Below are 24,348 nucleotides of genomic sequence, written 5' to 3'. Positions count from 1 at the left end.
AAAATCCCTGAGACAAACACCGCTCTCACCAAAAAAAAAAAAAAAAAAGAGGTTTATTTAGTTTTGGGATCTGAAAATCAAAGACGTGGCAACAACACTTTGACATCTAGAAGCAGGTGGCATCATGGCACAGAGCATGTGAGAGGGAGAGCTCTCATTGTGGGAAAGGACACCAAAGCAACTCAGGGGTGAGACCTGATCTTCTTGTGACAACTCACTGTGGAGGGAACTACCAAGGTCTCATGAGAGCTACCTTAGTCTTTTCCTAGGGCAGCACTGCAATGTCCTAATTACCTTGCACTGGACCCCAACTGGTAAAGGTTCCCCCACCTCTCAACATTGCCACCATGGAGACCAATCTTCTACCACAAGAACCCTTGGATTACACAGTCAATCCATATCTAAACCATAGCATGGGGGTTCTATGTTTTGAGGGGTTCTTGTGTAGGCTCAAGGGACAATATGTGAGGAGTATTTTGCATAGTACCTGAAAAGGCAAGGGGTCAACGAATGGTAACCACTGTTGTCTTATTATTCTTGAAGGGGCTTCTACCCTGAAGTGGTGGCCAATCGCCGTGGATGGCCAAATCAGATAAGTCCAGGAGGAGAAATAAGGAAGTGTTCTTTGACTGGACACTCTGTTCCAGAGGCAGCCAACCCCAGCAATAAGAGCAGTGAAGGGTGAATGAAAATGATGTGGGGCCACCCTGCCTCTCAGTCCCCTTTGTCTCTAAAAAGACAACCCCAGGCTGGGTCACTGCTAGATGACACCATGCAGCTCCAGGCCGCTTTCTCCTTTCTCCTGATTCTCACCAGCTATCAAGTGCTTCCATGTCAAGGAGCAGGAGGTTGGTATGCAGTGTGGGATCTCAGAGCATGAACTGGGAGTAGAGCAGAGACCCAAGAGTACAGGGTCCATTTCTCATCTCATGGGGTAAGGAGTTGATTCATTCACTTCATAAATATAAGCTGGGTGAGTGCTATGTGCCACGCCCTGTCCAGGAGCTGGTGCTACAGCCATGAGCCAAAGCCCCTGCCTTTGTGGAATTCATATTCTAGCAAGAGGGAGACAGACCGTGCTGCAAAATGCATCCCAGCATAATCGATGGCAAAAGCACCACAGGAAATAGAACAGGGACCACTTGGAAGGGGCTTCAAAATCTGGGCTCGTGGAGGGCAAGGTGAGATTAAAACAGGGGGTGGTGAAACCACATTTGAGGGTGAGGGTGAGAGAGCAAAACCAGACTTCATTACAGGAAAGGCTCCTTCCTGGACCACTCCCTTTGTTTGCAGCTTAAAATCTGCAAGTGGAAGCAGGGAGATGAAATGTCAAATATCCAGGAAAATCTGCTGGAGACAGGGACGGTCGGCAGATGGTTTCAAGATTTTTGAGCAGCCAATAGGATTCCCTTTTAAAAATACCTAGGGCTGGGGGTGTGGGTCAGTACTAGAGCACTCCCTAGCATGCAGAAGCCCTGGGATTTTTCCCCAGCACTGAAATGTAATGTAAATACGCAGAAGCAGAAGGGAGAAAGTAAAAATGTGTCAAATCTTACCTTGCAGACATTAGCAGTGTTAAATGCTCGTGCACATCCTTGCGCTCATGGCTGTCGGCATCCGTGGAGCTGTAGATGACAGATTCTTGTGTGTAAATGGAATCCTAAATGTCGGGATAGTTCTGTAGGCAGTGTCTCAAAGTTGTCCCTGAGCCCAGCGATACATCAACTGAGGAGTTTCTATTCTCACTGTGTCTTAACCAGAAATTCTGGGGCTGCTTCTCATGCAGTCTGGGTTCTAGCAAGACTTGCAGATGGTCCTGATGTACAATCAATTCTCAGAAGCTCTGTTGTATGGAAGAGGAATGTGGACGTGAACAGGACAGACTCACCCTGAGTCAGACATACATGGGGCCAGGTTCTGGTTCAACCACTGCCAAACTGTGCACCCCAGGAACACTAGTTAGTCTCTCTGACCATCAGTTTCTTCTTCTATAAATAAGGCTACTGATTTTTCTTCTTTATTGATCAAATCCAATACACAGAAGCTCTCAGTATAACTTAGCTGTCAGTAGAGTCTTGTAAAATGCTCAGGTCAACCTCTGTCACACTTAGCATACACACACAGTCACAATCATCATCCCCATTATATAAGAAAAAAAAAGTCAGTGTTTTTTTTCCTTTGGTTAATAACTGGAATAACAAAGAGGCAGGACCAAGAAAATTAAAAAGGAAGTGAAATTATAGCCCATTCAAAGTCACCTTTAGGGTCAAGGGGGTGATACTGCTGTGACCAGGATATCTCAGGAACATTCCAAGCTGCCCCACTCCACCTCCCACCTTGCCTGGACAAGCTATTTTGCCTCTTTCCCGTTATCCTTCACCATTAGAGTCAGTCCTACACGTAGAAGGATAAGACAGAGCTTGAACCAAAACTTTCCTCTGCTTAGGATACTGCCTGAAATTGCACTGTAGAAATGATTGTTCATCCATCCATCCATCCTGTCATTTCACATCAATGGAGGGGGTAGAGAGCCTGCAAACCTTTGCAGCCGGACTCTGCTGGGTTTGCTTCTGGGTCCCTCTGTTTCTTAGGAAAACGTTAGGCAAGACACTTCATCTCCTTGACCCTAGTTTCTCCAGGTAATGTTGGAAGATATGGTAGCTACTGTGAAGAGTAATTTCAAGGATAAAATCATTCACCTCATGACAACAAAATGAAAGAATAAAAAGAAACTGGTCATAGTGCTTAGAGGAGCTCATGGTTACTGTGGCTTTCTAGTAACAAATATTTGCTGAGAACTGAGAGCAGGCTTGTGTTGGGCACTAGGGCTACAGATATGAGTGTGCTTATGTCCCTGTTACCAAAAGTCTTCTTGGTTATGATGGGAAGGAGTGGTTAGGAGCAGCTACCATTGATCAATTTATTTTCTATTTGTCAGTGCTTTTCCCTGGTTATCTATAAGCTCCCAAAAAGCTCCAAATGTAGATATTAGACACCCAAGTTTACAGTGAAGGAAGTTAAATGACACAAATATAGATCATCTGTGCAACTAGAGAAGTATGCAGTCCAATTGAACCCCTTTTCTCAGATTCAAAGTCTGTCCTTCTCCTGTATGTTATCCATTCTAGAATTGACTATGAGTCCAAGAGATCTTATTGTCGAAAATCAGATCTAACAGGCACTGGAGGATGGATTTCAACTCTTAGATATGACAAATGAAGAAATGGAGGCTTGGAGAAGTTCTGCTTACACATCATGCAGTAGTAAGTGGCAGAGCTAGGATTTGAATCCACTTGGGCTGGGTTCCCAAGTATGGAATTTACAGTACATCATGCTACTTATATTAAAACTTCAACTTCAGTGAAGATGGGTAAGGCTACAGTTGGGTGGAGAGAGGACAGCTGCTGTGGGCAGTTTCAACATTGTAACCCAGGACCAGTAAAACCTCCCAGGCCAGAGCTGGAAGTGTGGCTCAAGAGGTAGAACACCCGCCTAGCAACTTGAAGCCCTGAGTTCAAAGCCCAGTACTACGAACCTCCTCCCCACCAGACACACACACAAAAAGAGAAAAACAGGCAATGGGGGTGGCTGACAAGGGCATGGTTTGGCTTCACTCAACTACTTTCTCTCCTTACAGATGTCCCATATCCCTGCAATCTTCCTATGAAAAGGGGTAATTGTCCAGTTATTGCCCTTCCACGATGGTATTACAACATCCAAACTCAGAGATGTGAGTTATTTATCTATAGAGGCTGCAAAGGCAATGACAACAACTTTTTGAAAAAAGAAATATGTGAGGTCACCTGCAAAGTCACCTGATTTCCTGACCAGAGCACAGCTTTCCATGGATTCAAGATTGTTTTGTGAATAGAAGATGCATTCCTTCACCCCAATATATTCTATCTGTTGTGTTCCTAAAATCATTTCATCTGTATGCCAAAATTCCATAAACGTTGGCATTGGATTTAAAATCTCCAGACTTTCTTTGTAAAACACACATATGTATACAAATACACTGGGAAAATTCAGAAGAACCATTCACATCTTAGTATAAATCTCTGCTCTGCCCATTGGAAAATAAAGGTTTTGAAGGAGGGGGAGGTGAATTGTAAACATGGGGTATGGTATTAGAGGGCTTGCACTGGACAAGGAAAGGATTTCTGGATTCTTATGACAGGAGATAAGGGAACAACAGAAACCGGGGAAGAGGAGAGGAATTGAGAGAGAAACTGAAGATAAAGACCACTTTCAATACAACTCAGTGACGTGAAAGCCTGTATCTACCAAGGCTATGCCACAAATTCCTGTTACATGGGGAGAGGACTGAGGAGCCCTGGTTCTAGACATTGGTTTGCTTTAAGCAATACCAATGATTACTACCTGATGGGAGAGGAGGAAAACATGGGGATTGTCTGTTCATTGACTTCAGGAGTATAAATGAGGCCCAAAGTTGGCAAGAAGATTCCTTAAAAAGTACAGTGGGAATAACAAAGAAATACCCTTGATCTCCCCCCTTGCCATGACCTTCCCATAATCTTCCCAGACTCCCTCTGTCTCTGTGCTCCAGGATGAAGGGCAGAATTAAAGCTAGAGAGTTCATTTGGGCACTCACCTTACTTTCCACTCTCACCCATGGTCCTCTCTTCCAGCCCAAGCCATCTGATTCCCACTGTCCAAGCATCATAACTACAACTCATTCTACCAAGCACTGCACGAAAACATTTAGCAACACCACACATGAACCTCGGACCAACTCTGAACACTAGATTGGACCTAGGCTGCTCAAAATGCTGTCTAAGGACCAGCAACCTGAGAACTTGGAAGAGATGTGTGGGAAAACCAGGGCTTCTATATGCAAGAATCCAGTCTATATGATGAAGTCTCAGAAAAAAGTTGAAAAGGAGAGGCAGAAGCAGCCCGAGATTCTGTGTGGCTGTAGCTAAGTCCCAGGCTATCACTTGGGACCATTGTTAACTACCGTGAACAAATCTCCCAGCACTGTGTCTGACACAAGGTACTTGCTTCTGTTACCAGGAGCCCCAGCAGTGTGTGTGAGTGACTCTGAGGCATTCCATCACCTCTCTGAGGCTGTTTTTGCATCCATTACCCTTGGACAGTAATGACCAACCTCACAGGATTGGCACAAGCTTCACTGGGAAAGTGCTCACACACAGGAGATGGGCCTGAATTACTGTTCATTGTTTCAGAGTTAATCCCGTCCTGGACTTGTTGCCTGGATGACCGGGTTTCCCACTCACTTGCCCACCCTCCATGTCAGGGAAAACTGGGCAGAGTGATAAATGCAGGTGCTATGGCTCCACCAGTGCTGACAGCAGTCACTTTATTGGTTGGAAAAGGGAGAAGGTGTGTTCAGCCCAGGAAGGAATGCAGAGGCCAGAGGGTGGGGAGGGCCACAGGGATGGAACCAGATGCACAGCCAGGCAGAAACTTCCCTTTTCCTCTCCTTAGGCTGGTGGTGGCTGAAGCTGGAGGAAGAAAATCAGGATAACATCATCAACCACAATACGTGCCATCTTACACTAGAGCAGACAGCTTAAATCTGGACCAACTTTCTCCCCACAGCCCATCCCACTCACACACATGGTAAAACTTCATGTTTTTGTGGCTTTGCTCAAGCTTCTTTTCAGCTTCTAGACTCATCTTTGTTTTAGATCATCCCCGAGACACACCTGGGTATACTGTGGTCCAGTAGGACACTGTAGTCTCTCTGAGCCTTTATCTATCTCCCCAGGACTCTCTCTACCACCAGGAAGTTCCATCACACCTTCATTCCTTAGGGTAAGCTGCAATGAGCTGATATAGTGGATATTACTTTCCCCATTCTATATAATTACAGATCGATACATGAAAAGGTTAGTTTATGTGTCACAGCTGAACTCTGAGCTCAGGCTTCTGAGTCCAGGCTTCTTTCCCACTCATGGAGCTAAGAGATGGTTGACCTCAAAGGAGAGCTCTGGGTTTTATGGAGACCATGGCCTCTTCTTCACCACTGAAGAAGCAAGCATGGGACCTTGTACACGTCCCCCCTCTTCGAGCTTCAGTTTTCTTATCTGTGCACTAGTGGATTCCATCTATGACCCTCAGATTCCTCTCTTGAGATCTTGTTCAATGTTGCAAATCACAACCATGATTTCTTTCTGCCCCCTCTGCTTTGAAACAGCCTCCTCACTGTACTCCACCGTACTACCTACTTTTCACTCATTTTTCAGTGTGGCTTAAGGTCACCCTTCTGCGGAGTCTTATCCAGCTGAACCTGCTCCAACCTCCCCAGACAACTGCCTGGGTGATGTTCCCTCCTCTGTTCCCACAACACTGGATGCTGACTAAAGGCACTAGGAGTGTCAGCCATTCATTGGCCTCAGCCACTGAACCACAAATTCTGGGGAGGGGTGGTGGCCACCTTTCTTTCCTAGCACCTAATACATCCATAGTACTGGACTTATCCAATGGTTCAACCAAGTATTTGCTTCATTTTTCCCCTTTCCTTTCTTATGCTTCCTTTATGACTTAATATTGTTCATTTGTAAAATTTTAGATGAGGGCGAGGGAGGATCCACAATCTTTTCCTTTCAGGACCAGAGCCACTATGGAGCTGAATTAGTACTGATCCGCTGCAGAGTAAGTGTTTAGCACATCTGGTGACCTGAACTGAAGGTAACTCATCTCTCTCACTTTGTCCCACAAAACTAAGCCTTTTGGTGAAAGTAAAATCAACTCTTGTGCCTCCCACTAGCCATGCAATTAATTACCTTCCCATCTTCTCACCAAACCTTTCAACCACTGTCCCTTCCCTCTGCAACTGTCCCCTCCCTCAAGTCACAGCTACTCCCGTCCAGCTCCTGACTTACTGCAGTGCCAGATAAACAGAGGGAAAACCATCTCCTTATCTCTCAGCCTGGATCATCAGCAAACTTTGACCCACCCACCTTATACATGTTCCACATGTCATCTCCCTCCCCTGCCTCCATCCTGGTCCAGGTCATCTCGCACCTGCCCACTCACAGGATCCCTGCCTCTGCTCTGCCCCTCTGCAGCCTATCCACATGGCAGTTGTGGGTCATTTGAAAATGTCTCAAGGGTACAATACCCTGAGACAAAACAATAGCTTATATGGCCCCAAATTATCTGCCCCAAGCCCCACTTACCTCCTGTCTCTCTTCTTATCACTCTCTCCTGCTTACTTGTTTCCTGCCATCTAGCTCTTCCTGAAGTGCCCAGGGATGTTCCTGCCTTCATACCTGCTGCTCCCTCTACCTGTAACACTCTCCAAGATATGCCCATGGCTCCTTCTCTCCTTTCCCTCCTTCTTAACCCCTTTCTGTTATCTCCCTGTAAGATAACATAAAATCTGCTTGATAGTTTATTTTGTTTATCTCCCACTAGACCTTTGACCCCACTATCTGATTTGTTCATTCATGGAGCATCCCTGGCACCCAGAACAGTACATGGCATTGACAGATGCTGCAAATAAATGGACAGAGCACCAGTGAGTTTGCCATAGCTCTCCTTTTCAATCTTCACCCCTGGGCATCAGTGCACCCCTTCTCCACCCCCACCTACCTCAGAAGTTGGGTATAACACAGGACACTTTTCCACAGCCATTGCGGCAGCACTTCATCTTGCCAGGACACTGACTGTCCATCTCACACTGGTCCTCACAGATGCCAAGCTGGGGAAAGTCCACACTGGGGCAGGTACCTGCCTTTTCTGGGTAGAAAAAGGAGTAGAGGAGATAGACTGAGGATATGCAGGGAGCTGGAATGCAAATCATGACCTCCCACTACCCCTGTGCTGGTTTCCCACCAGCCAAGCTGCCTGCCTGAGCTGATCTCAGGAGTTCTGAAAAGATTGTCTGCAAATTCCTCCTCTCCTGCTCCCAGATGGCTTTGGAGTCATAAGACCTCAGTTTGAGTCCCAGCTCTGCCATTTTCTAACATTATGGCCTAGGGTCAGAAACTTCCCAGATCCTGATAGTCTTCAGATGCCAATGTCACATAGAATCAATGTCACCTGACATCATGGGGTTGTTGCAAAAGCAATGGAAGCAGACGTCTATTATTTCTCCCCCAAAGAGCAAATTACCTCGTAGTTATAATGAGCAGTTGTAGCTAGCAGTGAACCCTTACTTAGCTCCTGCTATGGTTCAAGTGTTATTCTAAGCGCTCATCTAATTCTCCCAATGACCTTAAAATAGGAGAGGGGTCTGTTAATATTTGCTCATGTCACAGAGGAGGAAACTGAGGCACTGACAGGTTAAGTACTTTGTCTAAGGCCATCAGGATGGAGGCAAGATTGGAATGGCAAGAAATTTGATTCCAAAATCTGTGCACTGGACACCAAGTACTATGCTGCTTCGTGTACTCTAAAGGGCATTGTACGTGTGAGGGGTTACAGACTCAAAATATTGCCTTCACTCACTCCTGTAGGCTCGCCCCCAGCTACTCAGCACCATGGCCCTCCAGACATGCTCACCCCCCATGCACACTCATGCACAGATCAAAACCACGCCCCTTCACCAACACAGACACACATGCACGGACGCACGCACAGACACACACCATGCTCCACTTTCTGGGGAGAGGGAAGCCAGGCCCAGTGAAATCAAAACAGAGGCGGAGAACTGGATTAGCTGCAAAGGACCATGAGAATGACTGACAGAGTTCTAACTTCCTGTGGAAAGAAATCCCTTGCCTTGAGAAAGGCAGAAGCTCCTGGGGAGAAACGGAGCTGTTTACTAACAGACTAAAGAGACACTTCCCACATACCATTTCACTTAGCCCTCATGTCAATCCTCAAGCTTGCGAGTACCATTCCCACTTTGCAGACAAGAAAGCAAAGGTTCCCAGAGATAAAGCAACCAGTGCAGCAGTGCACACCCAGGAAACAGCAGAGCAAGGAGTCAAACCTTCAAGCTAGGCCCTGGTTCAGGGAACTTCTGGCCTGTCCCCTTTCCTGCCTCAATCTGTCCATCAGAGACAAGGGAAGAACTTCATCCACCTGACAGTGCTGACTCCTTTTGTCCCTCCCCTGTCCTGTCTGTCAGTCTGCCTCTGGTTTTCTCTCTCCAGCTTCATCTTGCTTCTGGTCCTTTTCTTTCAGGTCCACATTTAGGGTCCTCTACACCCAGAAGCTGCTCCTGATGGGCAAGTCCTCTCTCCACTTCCCAACTCCCTACTCCTGGTATCTGGTCATTACAGACACTCCCAGCCCCTTGCTGGCTTCTTTGGAGGAAACAACAAAGAGGAAAATGGCAGGCAGTATTCTGAATGAACCAGTACTCTGGTCTCTCACACCCCTCCCCATTATCCCTGCCTCTCATCCTCAATTGGATTCCACCTAAGACCCTTTCCTTCCCTGATCAGAGTCCACAGCCAGGTGGACTTGACCTCCAGCAAGCCCCTGAGGGTGCCTCCAGCTCTCTCCATCCTCATGGTGAGAGAGACAGTTTTAAAGATAACAAGGGAGGATGAGGTGCCCAGAGAGGGATCCTGACTTTCTTCAAACCATTTAGCCAGTAAGTGGCAAAGTGTAAAACAGAACCTCAGCCAGCCACGGGATGGCGGTGTGACCTTGGGCAAGAACAAGTCATTCTCTGCTGCTCACTTCTACAGACTTAAGGCTTTCTCTAAATCTGCAAAGTCCTTTGCGGCCAGGGCGGGTAGGAATCTGAGTTGTCCTACCAGGCCAGGCTCTCCTGCAAGGGAGGGACTCTGAGTAGCCTGAGCGCTTAGGCCTTGAGAGGCAGCTCGGAGACCAGCACGGGATTCCCCGCGGTCTTCAGCTCGCCCGGGAAGGAAGCTGCGCCCTGGATCCCCAGGCTGCCCGGAACAATGTCCTGCTGTGCGTGCCCGGAAGCCCGTCATGCACCACAGAATCGAGTCCAGCCAGGGGTGGGGGACCTCCTCCCTCGGCCTCACCTGAGTGACGCCTTTGTCTCCCCCGAGCCCACGCGAGGGAGGACACAGGCGGATCTAGTTTCATCCGCCTAGATCTTCCCGAGGTCCCTGATTCTAGGGGCGCCCTTCTTCCCTGAGCCCGGACACTCCCTCCTCTCCAGCCCTCTCGGCCCGCCCGGTTCCCGCCAGGTCGCCGCGGGGTTACCATTGGGCACCGAGCACAGGGTGCTGCAGCCAGCCTGGCAGCACTTTCGGGTGTCCGCGCAGTCGCTGTCCGAGACGCACTCCTTCGTGCAGTTTGGATCCGCCTGGAGCTCAGGACACACGCCGGATTTCTTTGCTTCTGTGCCTGGAAGTGGATGGGGACAAGCGGACTGTGAGAGGCGGGGGAGGGCGAGCTCCAATCCCAGATGATGCCCACCTTCTGCTCCAAGGGCCTCAATTCTCGACTCCAAGGAATGCTCACTCTCTGGCTTTAAGGGTCTCCTTAAAACCCCCAGTTGGGGTAGGGGGGAGAGGGAGGGGGCGGGGGGAGGGGGGAGAAATGATCCAAACAACATTGTATGCACATATGAATAAAAAAAAACGGTTGGTCCCACCTCCTGGCTAGGTCTCCAACACCTGGGAGTACAAGAGTTGACTTCAGAGCCCTCACGTGGCAGTGCTCAGGGGACCCTCAGGGGACATCTAGGCAGATGCCCACTGCATTGCAGCCAGACTCCGCCTACAGCAAGAACCCACTCCCCTCAGTTGTCTCCCCACCACCAGTACGCTGGACCCCACACCCTAAGTTTCAAGGGTCATTAGCTGTAGGCCTCGGGGGGGGGGTCCACAAATTTTAATTTTCAAGCATCTTCCCCTTTTTGCCCCAGGAATGTCCACTTCTCCAGCCTCAGAGGGCTACACCTGTGCCTAGCTCTGGCCTGCGCTGGTGGCTCAGCCCTTCTGGGCGCCCGGCCTCTACCTGTCCCACTCACCTGTGGCTGCGGGGAGGTCAAGTAGCAGCACCCCAAGGAGGAAGGCTGAGGCCAGCAGGCAGAAGCGACCGATACCGACAGGCATGGTGCTGCGCTGTGGCTGGGTGCGGGTGTGAACTATAGCGGGAGTGGGGGGATTTAACCCCGCGCGGGAGGGCGGGGGGTAGGGGCGGGGCCGAGTGAAGGGTGCGGGAGGAGGGGAAGGACAGGCGGGGGCAGGGGCGTGGGGAGGGGGGGGGAATAGAAAGTCCAGCGGGCAGCGCGGGCGCCCTGCCACCTCCAGCCATTTCACAATCCCCTGGGATCAAGTGTCACTCTTGGCCCCAGTGGGAACCAGGAACCAAAGAAGCTTCCAGGAGGGGAGCAGCTCAACCAGCTGCAGCCGGACCCTTGTCCACTCCTCCCTCTCTTCCTTCCTCCTGGGGCCTAAGGGCAAGGCAGCAGGAAGGGAGGGCCCAGGCCCAGGACTCCTGGGCTCCATTTCAAGAGTCTGGGGTCCTCTCTGGAACTTCTGGGATCTAGGGTTGAGCAGGAAAGGGCAAGGCCACAGGGAGGCAATAGACCCTGAGGATTAAGTGGTGGGACTTGGGGTCAGTTGGATCAGAGTGCAAATCCCCATCAGGGATTAGGGGTGAGAGGCTGGTGTGGTGATGCAGGCACATACTAGTGGCTACACATGTATGTAGTGGCTATAGCATGTTATTAACAAGTGAACCCATTTGACAAGAAACAGGCAATGCAAACAGTTTCCAGCCATCTAGGTGTGTCTTTCTGCCTCTTCACACCACACCTTGTAGGGGCTGAGTGTTGGGCTCTGTGCTACTGGTCGCCTGGAATCTTTCCAGCAGCCTATGACTAGAGTTATGACTGTATATGACAAACAAACTGGACAGTCAGAGGTTTGGGCCCCTCCTCCCCAAGGTTTCATGCAAAGCTGTATAGGCAGGGTTCTGAACTATGCATCTCTTGCTCCAGGGCCTTGTTTTCTCCACTCCATCATGAATATTTTCTGAGTGCCTGTGTGACATATGTAGGGGGAGACCTGTGGAATAGTGAAAGTAATCAAAAGGAGCTGGTGAGCTCTAGATTGCAGGTGACAGGGTCTATATATGATTCTCACCTCCACCACTTCCCAACTGAGGGGCCATGAATGAATCATTTCCCTCTTCCAGGACTATATAAGAGTTGTCTATATAAGAGTGATAAGTATGTAAAACATCATTGAGAATATGAATGTAATATTCCTGCTATGGAACAGATATATATCCTGGTGGGTAACTCCACACTGATTGGCATAAGAACCACAGGCATGGCAGGTAATAAGTACATAAATGGCCATGATTGCCCAATAAATAAGTGTCTATGTTACTAAAGAGATGTATAAACCCAGTGACCCTCCACATCCAGGGGTTCTACATTCTTGGATTCAACTAACCTCAGATGGAAAGTGGAAAAAATTACATCTGTACTGAACATGTACAAATGTTGGTTCCTATCATTATTCCCTAAATAATACACTATACAGTTATTTATACATAGATTTGCATTGTATTAGTTATTGTAAATAATCCACACGTGATTTTAAGTATATGGGAGAAGGGACTGAACTTTTGTGGGTTTTGATACTCAGAGAGGTCCTGGAACCAATCCCCTGCAGATATTGGAGGACGACTATGTATATCTAGCTTTAGAATCTGGGGTGGCCTAAATAGCTACCGAGGGAGTTAGACAAGAAATGCCTGCAAACATTCTTCTGGCTCCAGTGATCTTAGGTTTTGCAAGCTCCAGGGAGTCTTTGTGGCTGGAGGTTAGAGGAGGCCTGGGGCAGTGGAAATTGGGGTGACAGGCGAGGGATGTGAGTGCGTCCAGCACTGTCCTCACGATGAATGTTGGTAAAGAGTCTGATAATGTCTCCCCAAGTTTCCCATGCTTACCTTGGGGACTGGAGACATGCCGTTGTTGGGAGGGACCAGGCATATTTACTCTAAGCTCAGAGAAAGTTAACAATGAGGGCAAGAGCACAGGTGGGGACACAGCCCAGGGCAGGCTTCAGAACCCCAGGGCACACGGATGACACTGGTTCTAGCCTGTAGACCAACTGGCTACTGAACATTCAGCCCTGGGCTCTGTTGCCCACAGCTTTCTTCTGGGACTTGTCCAGCTCCTCCTGACCAGGCTGCCCAGCATTACCCTCCCAGCTCCTCACGGGCTCTCCTGATGATTGACTCTGTCTCCTTATAATGCAGATTGGTATGAGGTTCCCGGTGTGGGGGGGGGGGTAGAAAGATGGAGTAGAAAGTTTCAGCTTTTGTGGTGCCGGACTCTGTGCTAGGCAGTCATGTGTTTTCCTTATGCATAAATTGAAAGAGCAGAGGCTTTAGAACCAAACGCATCAGGCTCCAAATCAGGTGTTAGTCACTTCCTGGCTGTGATTTGAAGCACTTCCCATTTGCGGGCATGATCATAACATCTTGTAGGATTATCATAAGAATTAAAGGGAACAGCATACATCAGAGGCTATAAGTTCAGCTGGAACACATATATTATTGGCCCACGTGGTACATTTTTATTTGCCAAAATTTAAAAGTGGGATTTTCCCATAAAAATAAGTCTCTGGCATCTCTTAGAAAAAGTACAAGATCTCAGCACACTCCTGCAATTATCAGCAAGAGCATGGGACTCAAAACAACTGAGTTTGCATCAGAATCATATGGAGGAACTGTTAGAACACAGGTCTGGGGTAGAACCTCAGAACATGCATTTCTAACAGGATTCTAGGGGATGCCGATGCTACAGATCTAGAGATCATGCTTTGAAAGCTGTGACCTAGAGCTAAGAAGAGTTGCTATCTTTTTATGAAAGATGTATTCCCTTTCATTTCCCATAATCCCGACCACTCCTTATTGCTTCTCATGCCCCACCCCCAACTATTTCCAGTCATGAAATGCCTCTCTACCTGTCCCTGGAGGGCATTTAAATTTGTGGCCTGTGAGGTGGGCATGTAGGAAGTGTTCAATGAAAGGTAGCTCGTATTTATTTAACAATCTTATGCATTCAGTCATACTACTCTCACAGATGAAGAAACTGTGATTCAGCTGGCAAAGTGACTTGCTGGAGGAAACACAGCCAATAAGTCAGAAGGAAGGGCTAGAGGAGTGACTCAAAAGGTAGAGTGCCTGCCTCACAAGCATGGAGCCCTGACCTCAAACTGCCAAAAAAACAAAGAACGAAAGAAATACCTTCACAAGGAAGCTGAAAAAAAAAAAAAAAAGAAAGGAAAAAAAGAAAAAAAAAAGAAAGGAAGAAAAAAGAAAATAGAAGTATTGGGCTGGAGGCATGGCTCAAGTGGTGTAGGGTGTTGTCGAAGACCTGAATTAAAACTCCAGTACTGTCAAAAAAAAATAAGAAGGAAGATACTTACCAATCTTTTGCTCATGTGGTTCCAGTTATTTCAATATTACATAGACACACACACACACACACACACACACAAAATCTGAGGTAAGAATAGATGACATATCCAAAAATTTGAACATGACTTCATGAATATGAAGTAATCTTTATCAAGAAAAAAAGAGAAAGGAAATTGAAAGGAACAAAGGAAAGGTTTATAATGGAAAGTGATGTTAGTCACCTGTAGACATGCCTATTCTAAAGTGACTGTAAACAAGTTAATGGTGAAAATTCAAGAAATTCCCAGTAATGAACAGAGTGTCTATAATGGCAATGGAGCTTTGTCCTCTTGAACTATTGGATCCAATCGAACTTCCTTTCATTTATGGAAATCTCTCTCTCTCTCTCTCTCTCTCTCTCTCTCTCTCTCTCTCTCTCTCTCTCTCTTTCTCAGTGTACTGGCTGTTTTGTTTGGTTACCTACAATTGGTTTATCTATTTTTTTTTTGATAAAGCACCTTATTTTGGTTTGACTCTTCCTATACCAGGACAGGTGGGATGGAAGATCTGTCAAAGTGCCTGCTTTACCACTAGACAGAGTTGCTAACCAGATGCTGTCCTTGGGATTTTTCTCTTGAACAACAAATGACCAAAGACCTGAGCTCCCTCAGAGATGCTCTGAGAAGACCTCCATTCTACCTACATTCCCATCCTTTCCAAGCTGTGTTCATTTAGCTGTCCCTTCAGTTCTGTGAGCTAAACCAAATCAGTTAGTGTCATTGATTGCCAGCAATAGAATTCATCCCTGCCAATTAAAGATACATTGGGAAGGAAGAATAGACTCCCTATATCTCCACACCATTTTTATAAATCCTTTGTCAATCAATTCAAACTCAGAGACTGAAAAAGTGAAAGGATTTGGGATATTAGGAATAGCAATCCAGGAGACAGAGGTGCAGAGAGCTCTGCATCCATGTTCCAGGAAAGGCAGAGGAAGATGGGGGCTTACAAGGGCAAGCAATACAAAGAGAAAGTCCTTTGTAGGACTCTTCTGTTGAAATTGAAAAAGAACAGGTGCAGAATGACAGGGGCTCTGTGATCCGTGACAGAGAAAGAAAAGAATGCTTGGTAAAAATGCTCATAACGCAAGAGCCCGGTAACTGTTGATATACATCTGGAGCCTCTGGGCTCAAAGCAATCATCTTTCCTATGTATGCCTGTGGTCGGAAGGACAGAGTGGCCAAAGTTCACATTCCTAGGCGAAGTCTAGGTCCTGCTTTCTAATGGCCTCCCAACTCAATTTTGAAAAGCTCTTTCAATGCTGTTTTCATCATGGTTTTTCCTTTGATACCTTCTCTGCTTACAATCATCAGAACTGGTTTCTGTTGCTAACAACCAAAGAGATCTGATTTCCTATACCAGGGTGATCAAATTCAGGGGCATTTTCTCAGCTTTCATCTCCTCTAACTCACAGCTGAGACCTTCATGGCATAAATGTAATAATGTCCAAACTGAATCCTTCATATAAAAATTCTTTTCACGTGGTTTCAGTGCAAAGATTAACAAAAAGCAGAGATTCTCTGCTTGAAGTCCCTTGAGTCCTCTCTTATGAATTCCCAGAGCCTTTAAGGGTCCCACTTTTTAAATAAGAAGAAAACATCTTATTTAAGAGGCTAGGTTTTAGAGTCAGCCTTGAGTTTGAATCCTAACTCCACCATTATTGGCTATGTAACGTTGGAGAGTAACCCTCTGAGCTTCAGCTGGCTTGAGTGTTGTATATAGGAACAAAACCTCCCAGGGCTTTGAGGTTTAGAGATAAAGTCATGCGATGCTTGGCACAGGCTAGTAAGTGGCAATGGGTATTACTACATTGTACCTCTCTTCCCTCAGAGACTTCATCAATGTTGACCACCACTTTAGGGCAGGGAACCCACCCTGCTGCTTTTTTGCCACTTGTAGTCAATTTTCTCATTGTCTCCGGACCTGGTCCCTCATATGGAAATGGATGATGACACCTTCCAGGAGACATCTTTGAAGAGCTGTTTCTAATCATGACTATAAAGCACCAGCAATGCACCTGGCACATAGCAGGTGCTCAGTTCATGTCAATTTCCATCCCCAATTCCTTCTCTGAATCTACAAAACCCCATTTCTGCTTCTGTTCTCCATCTCTCTTCCTCCATTGTTGGTTTTGCTCATTGCCTGGGATACAGTGTTTCCATCTAGCATCCCGTGTCCAGCTCAACACCTTCATCAGTAAGACAGCTATGGCTCTGTCTCATTTTTTTAAGGCAAGGGGGTCACAATCACAGTGCCACTGTTGACTCTTCTTCCTCCATGTCCAGTGCCCCTAAGCCCAACACTCCTCTGAACCATCTTTCATATCCATCTTCTCTTCTTCATTCCTATTGCCTCCTCTGAAGTATAGGCTCTTGTTACCTCGTACCTGGATAATCACCCCCCCACTCCATATCCTTATTTACTCCACACCATGTGTGTCCTCACTTGAGTGTCCAACATGCATCCTAGACACATTCTTGACTCCCACCAAGTTTTAACCTGTGTCTCCCATCTCAGTAAATGGCAACCTTATTTCCCCAGGTGTTAGGCCAAAACCTTACAGTCATCTGCAACTGCTCTCTTTCTCTCTTAATCCACAGCAATCTCTCTGCAATGCTGTTGGCTCTGGCTTCAGATACAGAATTCTGTCCAAATGCATTTGTCATCACTCTCACACATCCCTGTCTGGTCCAAGTATTATTGTGTTGGGGGTGTCTAACTCATCCATTCCCTACATACACGCAGAGGGGTTCTCTCCTATGGATGCCAGACCACAGCACTCCCTGCTCACGCACTGCTATGGCTGTCTCTCATTTGTGGTAAGAGCCAAAGCCACAGGATGGTCCTCAAAGTCCCATCTCACTGATCTCACCTACCTCGAACCTCATCCGCTGCCATCTCCCCTTACAACACTATCAAGCTGAACTGACCGGCTCACTCTTCCTGAAATCCATCAAACACAGTCTTGCCTCAGTACTTTTGCACTTGATATCCCCCTGTACCTGAAGTGCTTCTCCCCTGCAAAAGGCTTACTCCTTCACATCCTTGTTCAAACATCTTCAGGCAAAGCCTTTTTTTTTTTTTGACAAATCTATTTAAAAGTCCAGCCTCCCCCACCTCCTACTCTGTGTATCTCCACATTTAATTTTTGTCAAAGCACTTGTTACCTTCCAATGTAACAGGTATCTATATATCTGCTTGTTTGGCTGTATCCCTCTGCAGAATAAAAGGTCTGTGAGGTATGAGACTTGTTTGGCTTTGTTTTGTTCATGGTTATATCCCAAGTCCTAGAGAAGAGCATGGACTAGGACTTGGAGACTGAAAAAAATGAAGAAGCCATATCCCATAAAGACATGGCAATGACCTCCTGTCCCAGGGTCTAGTCTCCATAGGGCAGATGGGGGCCACAATCAGATTGTGTCACTTCTCTGCTCCAGTCCTTTAGTGACTGCTCATTGCATGCAGAATAAAATCCCAAGTCTTAACTTCAACCCACAGAGCCCACCCAGCTTGGCTTCTGTCTACTGTTCTGACTCTTTTCCTAGTCCTCTCCCCTTTGCTCCCTCCCTCCAACTCTGCAGGTCTCCACACTCTTCCTCGATGTTACAAGGATAACCCACCACAGGGCCCTTGCCCTTTCTGTTCATGCTGCCTGTAATTCTTTCCTATCAGAGAACCACTAGTTTACCTCTACCCTTTATTCTGGGCTCTGCAAAAATATCATTTCCTCAATCAGTCTTCACTTGCAGCTGTATATAAAATACCACCACTTGTTCTCATCACTCTGCTTTATTTCCCTCAAATAAATGAATTTGTAGATTTACTGGTGACTTGACACTCTCTCCCTTCTAGAATCTTAGCTCTACATCAGCAGGCATGTACTTTAGTTCTCCTCTGTATCCTTAACTGTGTCTGGTACATCCTGGTAGTAATAAATACTCAATAAATATTTGTTGAATGAATGAGTGGAATAACTCATTCTAAAAATAACTCTCAATTTACCAAGTTCCTCCTCTGACTAGACACTTTATACAGATTATGTCTTTTAATCTTCAGAACAATTCTTCCAGGTAACTATTCTTCTCTTCTTTGTTAAGAAATCATATTCAGAGAATTAGGTCTTATGACCTGAAGGTGACAGAGTTAGGATACAAAACTAGTTCTGCAGCTGTAAGAGTTTTAAAGATCTTGTATTGATTCCAGTCCTAAACCAAGTAATCTTCCTAGAATGCAGTTTTCTTCCTGTGAATTCACTCTTGTGAACTTTCCTGGCTCTCCATTGCTTACAGAATAAAGGCTGGGCTCCTTAGCCTGGTTTCTTGATGATCCAGACTTTTATTTTCAACCACATTCCTTGCTCTGTGCTGCATAGACTCTCTGGAAGCTCACTGTCCCATTAAATATCTCTTGATCAAGTTGACCCAGGAGTCTTCTTTCCCCCAAAGCCTCCAGCAGCCAGTACCTGCTTTCAGTCATCGGATTTCCCCAGAATGTGTAAAAAGTCCGTTTTGGAGCAGAATCCATGCAATATGCAACAGTTAAGTTCTGTTTTTTTAATTTATTATTTAACACAAAGGTTAGGATATAAGAAAATAAAACAATCTCAACCTATGTGTAAGGTTTTCTGTTGTGAAAGATTTTCCCCTCCCATCTAATTTACTCATTGAACAAAATTTATTGTGTCCTCAACACTTCTGACACTGCTCAGGGTGTTGAAACTATAATGTGGTAGATTTTATTTTCTAAAGACTGTGACAACGACATCTCCCACACCATAGTTCTTCTGCCATGTGACCTAGCCACTCCCCCTCCAAGAACTGGAACTTACTTCTCCACTCCAATCTGGACATACCCCTCTGACAGCTTGGATCAATAGAACAAAGCAGAAGAACATTGGCCAATTCTGGAGGACTCTGGGAGCTTCCATTTCCTGCCTCTTGGAACACCAGTTTTTGGAGGGTTCGGTCTCAGAACCCAGCCACCATGTGTGAAGGGTTCAAACCTCTGTGTACTCCTATTGGCAGCACCAACTAAGCTTCTGGCCAATAGCCAGTGGTAGTCTTGTGAGAGTCAGCTTGGAAGTCAAGCCTAGTTGAGTTTTCAGAGGGCAGTAGCCCATCTCACTGTAACCTTCTGGGTTCAGGCATCATGAACTGGTGGGAGTGAGCACACAAAGGGTCTTAGTTCCAGGCCTGAGGCTGCCTAAACGTGCAGGTAGATGACAGCACTGGAGCCCAGTGGGAGGAAGTAAGGGCCAGGTAGAGAGCCCAAGGTATTAACAGCATTTTGACAACAGCTGCTAACCCAATAGGCATTGTCTTGATGACTTTAAAAAAAACCAAAAGCCCTTTTCAATTTATATTGACTTTATGAGGGTAGAGGTATTAGCTTCATGTATGAAGAAATGTAGGCTCAAGGAGGTAAAATAACTTGCCAAGGGTCACAGAGCTAGGAAGTGGTAGAGTTGGGACTCAAACAAAGGTTTTCTTGACTCCAAATCTCAGGTCCTTAATTATTCTCATAAGGTAGGAAGTAAGAGAAATATAGCAATTAATGAAACTATTTGCTGGATAGTGTTTCTTTCTACTTCTGTTTCAGAATAATTTCTGTGGATTAATCTCAGAAACTTACAAAACCCTACTCTAATCCTATTAGCTCTACTCACAGGTCCAACTGGGTTATAAATAAACAAACAAACAAATAAATAAATAAGTAAATAACCTGGCAATATTTCCTACCTGTTCTAGTTACCTATTGCTGCACACAAAATCATCCTAACACTGGTGTAAAGTAGCAATAATTTTATTGAGCTAATGGAGACCATAGGTCAGTATTTTGGGCAGGGGACAGTAGGAATAGTTTGTCTCCGTTCCATGATGCCTTGGGTCTCAGCTGGAAAGACTCAAATAGCTTGTATTCAATGCCTGGGGCTGGGACCATCTGGTGATTTCCCCATTCGCATGTCTGACACTGGAGCTGGGATGACTGAAAGACTGGGCTTGACTGGGATATTGGCCAGAGCCTGTACGTGGCTTTTCCACTCAACTTGGGCTTCCTTACAACATGGCAGCTTCCAGATAGTCAGATTTTTCCCATGGCAGCTCAGTGCTCCAAAAGCTAATGTTCCAGTGAAAAGGTTAGAAACTGCATGACCTTTCATGAGCAGACTTCAGAAGCCACACAACATGGTTACTACTATACTCTTGGTTGAAGCAATCACAAGTTTGCTCAGAGTTAAGGGAAGGGGTCATAGACCGCACTCCACAGAAGTGTCAACCTCAGGGTAGGAAAATCTTCTCAGGTAGGGAGATTCCCCAGTAAACTTCCCTGGGGGATGGATATGTTTTCTTGGAAATTATGAGGGTCCCCATCTATCACAGGAAGGGTCACAATCATGAGACTGACATCCTGCTAACTGATGAATCAGTGACCACACGGTTTCTCCCTGGGACTTTATCTTAGGGTGGCAAGTCTAATAAATCAGACCTGTCTTCCGGATGTAATGGACTAATCAGTACCAAGTGATTCATGATCCTTTGCCTAATAAAAAGGGTCATTACCATCAATCGTTTGCTAAGACAACTGCAAAAATCCTCTTGCTACTATTTTATTTTCCTTAGATGCCCTCTTAAAATCCATTCTTCAGAATAGCCAGAACAACCATCAAAAATCATAAATCAGATGATTTTATAACCCAGTCTCCCAACTGAAATGATCTCATGACTTCCCATTGCACTAAGAAAACACCCCATATTACTTGTCATCCTCTTCAAGATTCTACATGACCTTGACCCTACCTGTTTCATTTTACCTCCTTTTACTCTGTTCCAACTATACTTGTTTTCTTTTTTCTTTCTTTTTCTTTGGGCAGCACTGGAATTTGAACTCAGGGCCTCATGCTTACTGGGCAGGCGCTCTTGCCACTTGAGCCACTCCGCAAGCCCTGCACTCCTTTTCTTATTCTTCTTGGTATTCATCAGGCTCATTCCTACCCTGAAGCCTTTGGACTTGTTTTAACCTTTTAGTCCTATAGATAGATGTTACACATTACTCAGGACTTAGATCAAATGCCAACCCTTTCCTGGCTCCCTCACCCTCACCCTTGCTTTATACCTTGCTTTACTTTCTTTACAGCACTTATCACTATCTGCAATGGCATTTTCTATTTACTAATTTGTTTATTTTTTTTCCCTAAAATGTGGTCCCCAACAGTAAAGAGCTTACTCATCTGATTTATCATTGTTCTGGTTACCTATTGGTAAATAATGCTACTCTGAAACTTAGTGACTTAAAACAACAATTTAGTAGTATTATTTCCAACTGAATTAGTCTCTTCTTATTCTGTTGGAAAGCTCTTCCAGAGTTAACTACTTCCTTTGGGGGTGATGTAATGTACAAGACTCCACTTCAGATTTGGCACTGTCAAATCTGTCTTTCCCTTTACCAAAGCTTTGGTTATTGCTTTTTATTTATGATCTGGTCCCAGAAGTAGTTTTCACTTTAGAAGTTAGCTGAAGACAGTCTTATGCTTCCTCGTAGTGGTGGTCTAGAACCAGGCTCTGGCTTCTTGGGGAATGCTACAGGATGGGATTAGTTTACAGACTAAAAGGCATTATCTCAAATGAGTTTAAATGTATTTTATTTTAGACATCCTAAATGGCAAGTTTTTTTTCCTTAAAACCAGTGCCTCCACTCCAAACAAATCATAGTCCAAATAAATTAAGTGCTTAAGATGACTTCAGCCCCACTTATCTTAAGTCCTGGTGTTGTAAGGATAACCAGCAGTAGTCAGTTATGAGGACAGATAATAGGTCAAAAATGATTGCCAAATCTGTTAACGGTTTTTGCATTTCTAAACCATCCTTAAAAGTAATCATACCTGGATCACATCTTCTTCATGGAGTCCAGTAGAGCAAACATGCCATCTGGATCCATGTTCTCACCAATAAAGATCTGGTAACTTTTGAAATTAGCAAGGATGTGCTTGACTTGTTCTGAAGCTACTAAAAAAGGTTTTACTCTGTCTGGCCTCTGTTCTTCAAGTTTTTCCTTGATAGATTTTGTGCAATCTCTGATGTACTTCCTCTAGGCTTCTTTTGTGAAACTGATTTCCTGCAAGTTCATGACAATATCAACACCAGTGATTACTATATTTGGTACCTATACCCTCAGGGCTTTCATCAGAAGCATTTCCACCTGTGGTGAGTCTTCAACGTTACCCTCTGTCCTATTGACCATCTTCCTCTCTATCTCAGGGCACAGTCAGTCAGCATTTTGTAAATGTCAGAGAACATATCTGCTGATGAAGTCCTGGTAGATGATCATGATGGTGGCTGGAGAGAGAAGACTGTTGAGCTGGCTTAGCAGGACCATGGAGCCTGGAGCTCAGAGCAAGTATGGTAAAGTGCTGGCAAGTTCTTGTGTGCATTCTTTCATGAGGCTGCAGAAAGATGGGGCTGGAGCCACTGTCCTCTGAAAGGTTGATTGGACTTGACCCGCCAGCTGACTCTCTCATAAGACTACCATCAACTGTTGGACAGAAGCTCAGTAGGGGCTGCCAACAGGAGCACACATGAGGTTTGAGCACTTCACACATGGTGGCTGGGTTCTGAGAGGAAACCCTCCAAAAACTGGTGTTCCAAAAGGCAGGAAATGGAAGCTCCCAGAGTCCTCCAGAACTAGTCAGTGTTCCTTCTGCTTTGTTCTATTGATCCAAGCAGTCAGAAGACGTGCTCAGATTGAAGTGGAGAAATAAGCTCCACTTCTTAAAGAGGGTGTGGCTGGGTCACATGGAAGAAGAATTACGGGGGTGGAAGTTGTAGTTGGCATAGACACTGAAAAATACAATTCGTGGGCCAAGTATCTTGGGTCACACCTGTAATTCCTAGCTACTAGAAAGGCAGAGATCCAGAGGATTGTGTTTCTAGGCCCACCCTGGCAAAAAGTTAGGGAGACCCTCGTCTCAACTAACAAGCCAGTAGTGGTGGCCCATGCCTGTGATCTCAGTCTTACAGGAAGCATAGGTAGGAGGATCAGGATCTGAGGCCAACCCGGGCAAAAAATGTGAGACCCTAACTGGAAAATAACTAAGGCAAAAAAGGCTGGGAGTGTGGCACAATCTGACACATTTCCTGGTGACATGTGGACGTGAGGACGAGAGGAGAAGGCATTCTTCACAAATTATAGTTTCAACACCCTCTGTGGCATCATCTCTTAGGCAATGACTGCTGAGGTTGGAGAGATGATAAGCACCCCCCAAGTTTGGTAAGGGAGAAACTAGTGTTTTGGGGTCAGAAGGAGTAGGCAACTGCCAGAAAACAAGTGTTAATTCCCCCGGAGGGCCAAGTGCTAGGATTGAGACATAGGCCCTGCTCTGACTCAGAGGGAGAGATAAGGAAACTAGCACTCTAGTGGTAAGAGATTAGTTTATAGGACTGCTGTAGGAGTCCGGTGCAGGGGGCGGGGGGGGGGGGGTTGATTATTCCCTGGAGAAAGAGCAAGTAGAAGAAACAACATCTGAATTCTGAATTCCCTGGTGACATGTGGACGTGAGGAAGAGAGGAGAAGTCATTCTTCACACAGCCTGGACGAAAAAAAAAAAAATTGTGCAAGTAATTACCCAACATGAGTCCAGAGGCTAGAGAGAGGTAGACACACTCATGCAAACAACCAGAAGGAACCAGCCCAAGCTACATTGTTTTAAAGTAGACTGAAAAATAATATAAGACATGCTGAAAATATAAAGAACAGCAACACAGTAAGCCCTTGTGAAGCCAGCGTGGGATGGATAAATGTTTGCCAGAAGGACATTAATGAAGTCTCCTCCCTCCTCTCATACAGGTTCCCTTTCCTTCCCCCTCAGACAGAGCCAGTAACTTGAATTTTGTGTTAATTAGTTCTGTGCTTTGCTTAATAGTTTAACCACATGTATGTGTATTTCTTCCTGGACACTAGTTAACATATTTATCTAACATTCTTATTTTTCTAACACTTGTCTGATAT

The 24,348-nt window shown here is 45.8% G+C and overlaps 1 protein-coding gene, 1 long non-coding RNA gene and 1 pseudogene across 2 annotated transcripts in view; all 3 read right to left on the bottom strand.

Annotated features, from left to right (window-relative positions):
* Positions 1–1,745, bottom strand: part of LOC141423138 (uncharacterized) — a 34,288-nt gene extending 32,543 nt beyond the window's left edge. Inside the window, exon 1 of the long non-coding RNA XR_012447788.1 lies at positions 1,557–1,745. This is a non-coding gene — a long non-coding RNA (uncharacterized lncRNA). The remainder of the gene's footprint in view (positions 1–1,556) is intronic.
* Positions 1,746–5,324: 3,579 nt separating this feature from the next.
* On the bottom strand, positions 5,325–11,052 carry Wfdc2 (WAP four-disulfide core domain 2). Its single transcript, XM_020168007.2, has 4 exons — positions 10,895–11,052; positions 10,123–10,266; positions 7,582–7,728; positions 5,325–5,486 (listed from the first exon to the last, which is right to left on the bottom strand). Exons 1-3 carry the CDS (start codon positions 10,977–10,979, stop codon positions 7,583–7,585), a joined length of 375 nt encoding a protein of 124 aa, XP_020023596.2. The 5' UTR covers positions 10,980–11,052; the 3' UTR covers positions 5,325–5,486; position 7,582.
* Positions 11,053–21,888: 10,836 nt separating this feature from the next.
* LOC141423137 (translationally-controlled tumor protein-like) lies at positions 21,889–23,783 on the bottom strand (annotated as a pseudogene).
* Between the last annotated feature and the right edge of the window lie 565 nt (positions 23,784–24,348).

This window comes from Castor canadensis, chromosome 5 (genome assembly GCF_047511655.1).
Source record: "Castor canadensis chromosome 5, mCasCan1.hap1v2, whole genome shotgun sequence".
Taxonomy (NCBI): domain Eukaryota; kingdom Metazoa; phylum Chordata; class Mammalia; order Rodentia; family Castoridae; genus Castor; species Castor canadensis.
This window is presented reverse-complemented; position numbering and strand designations above follow the sequence as displayed.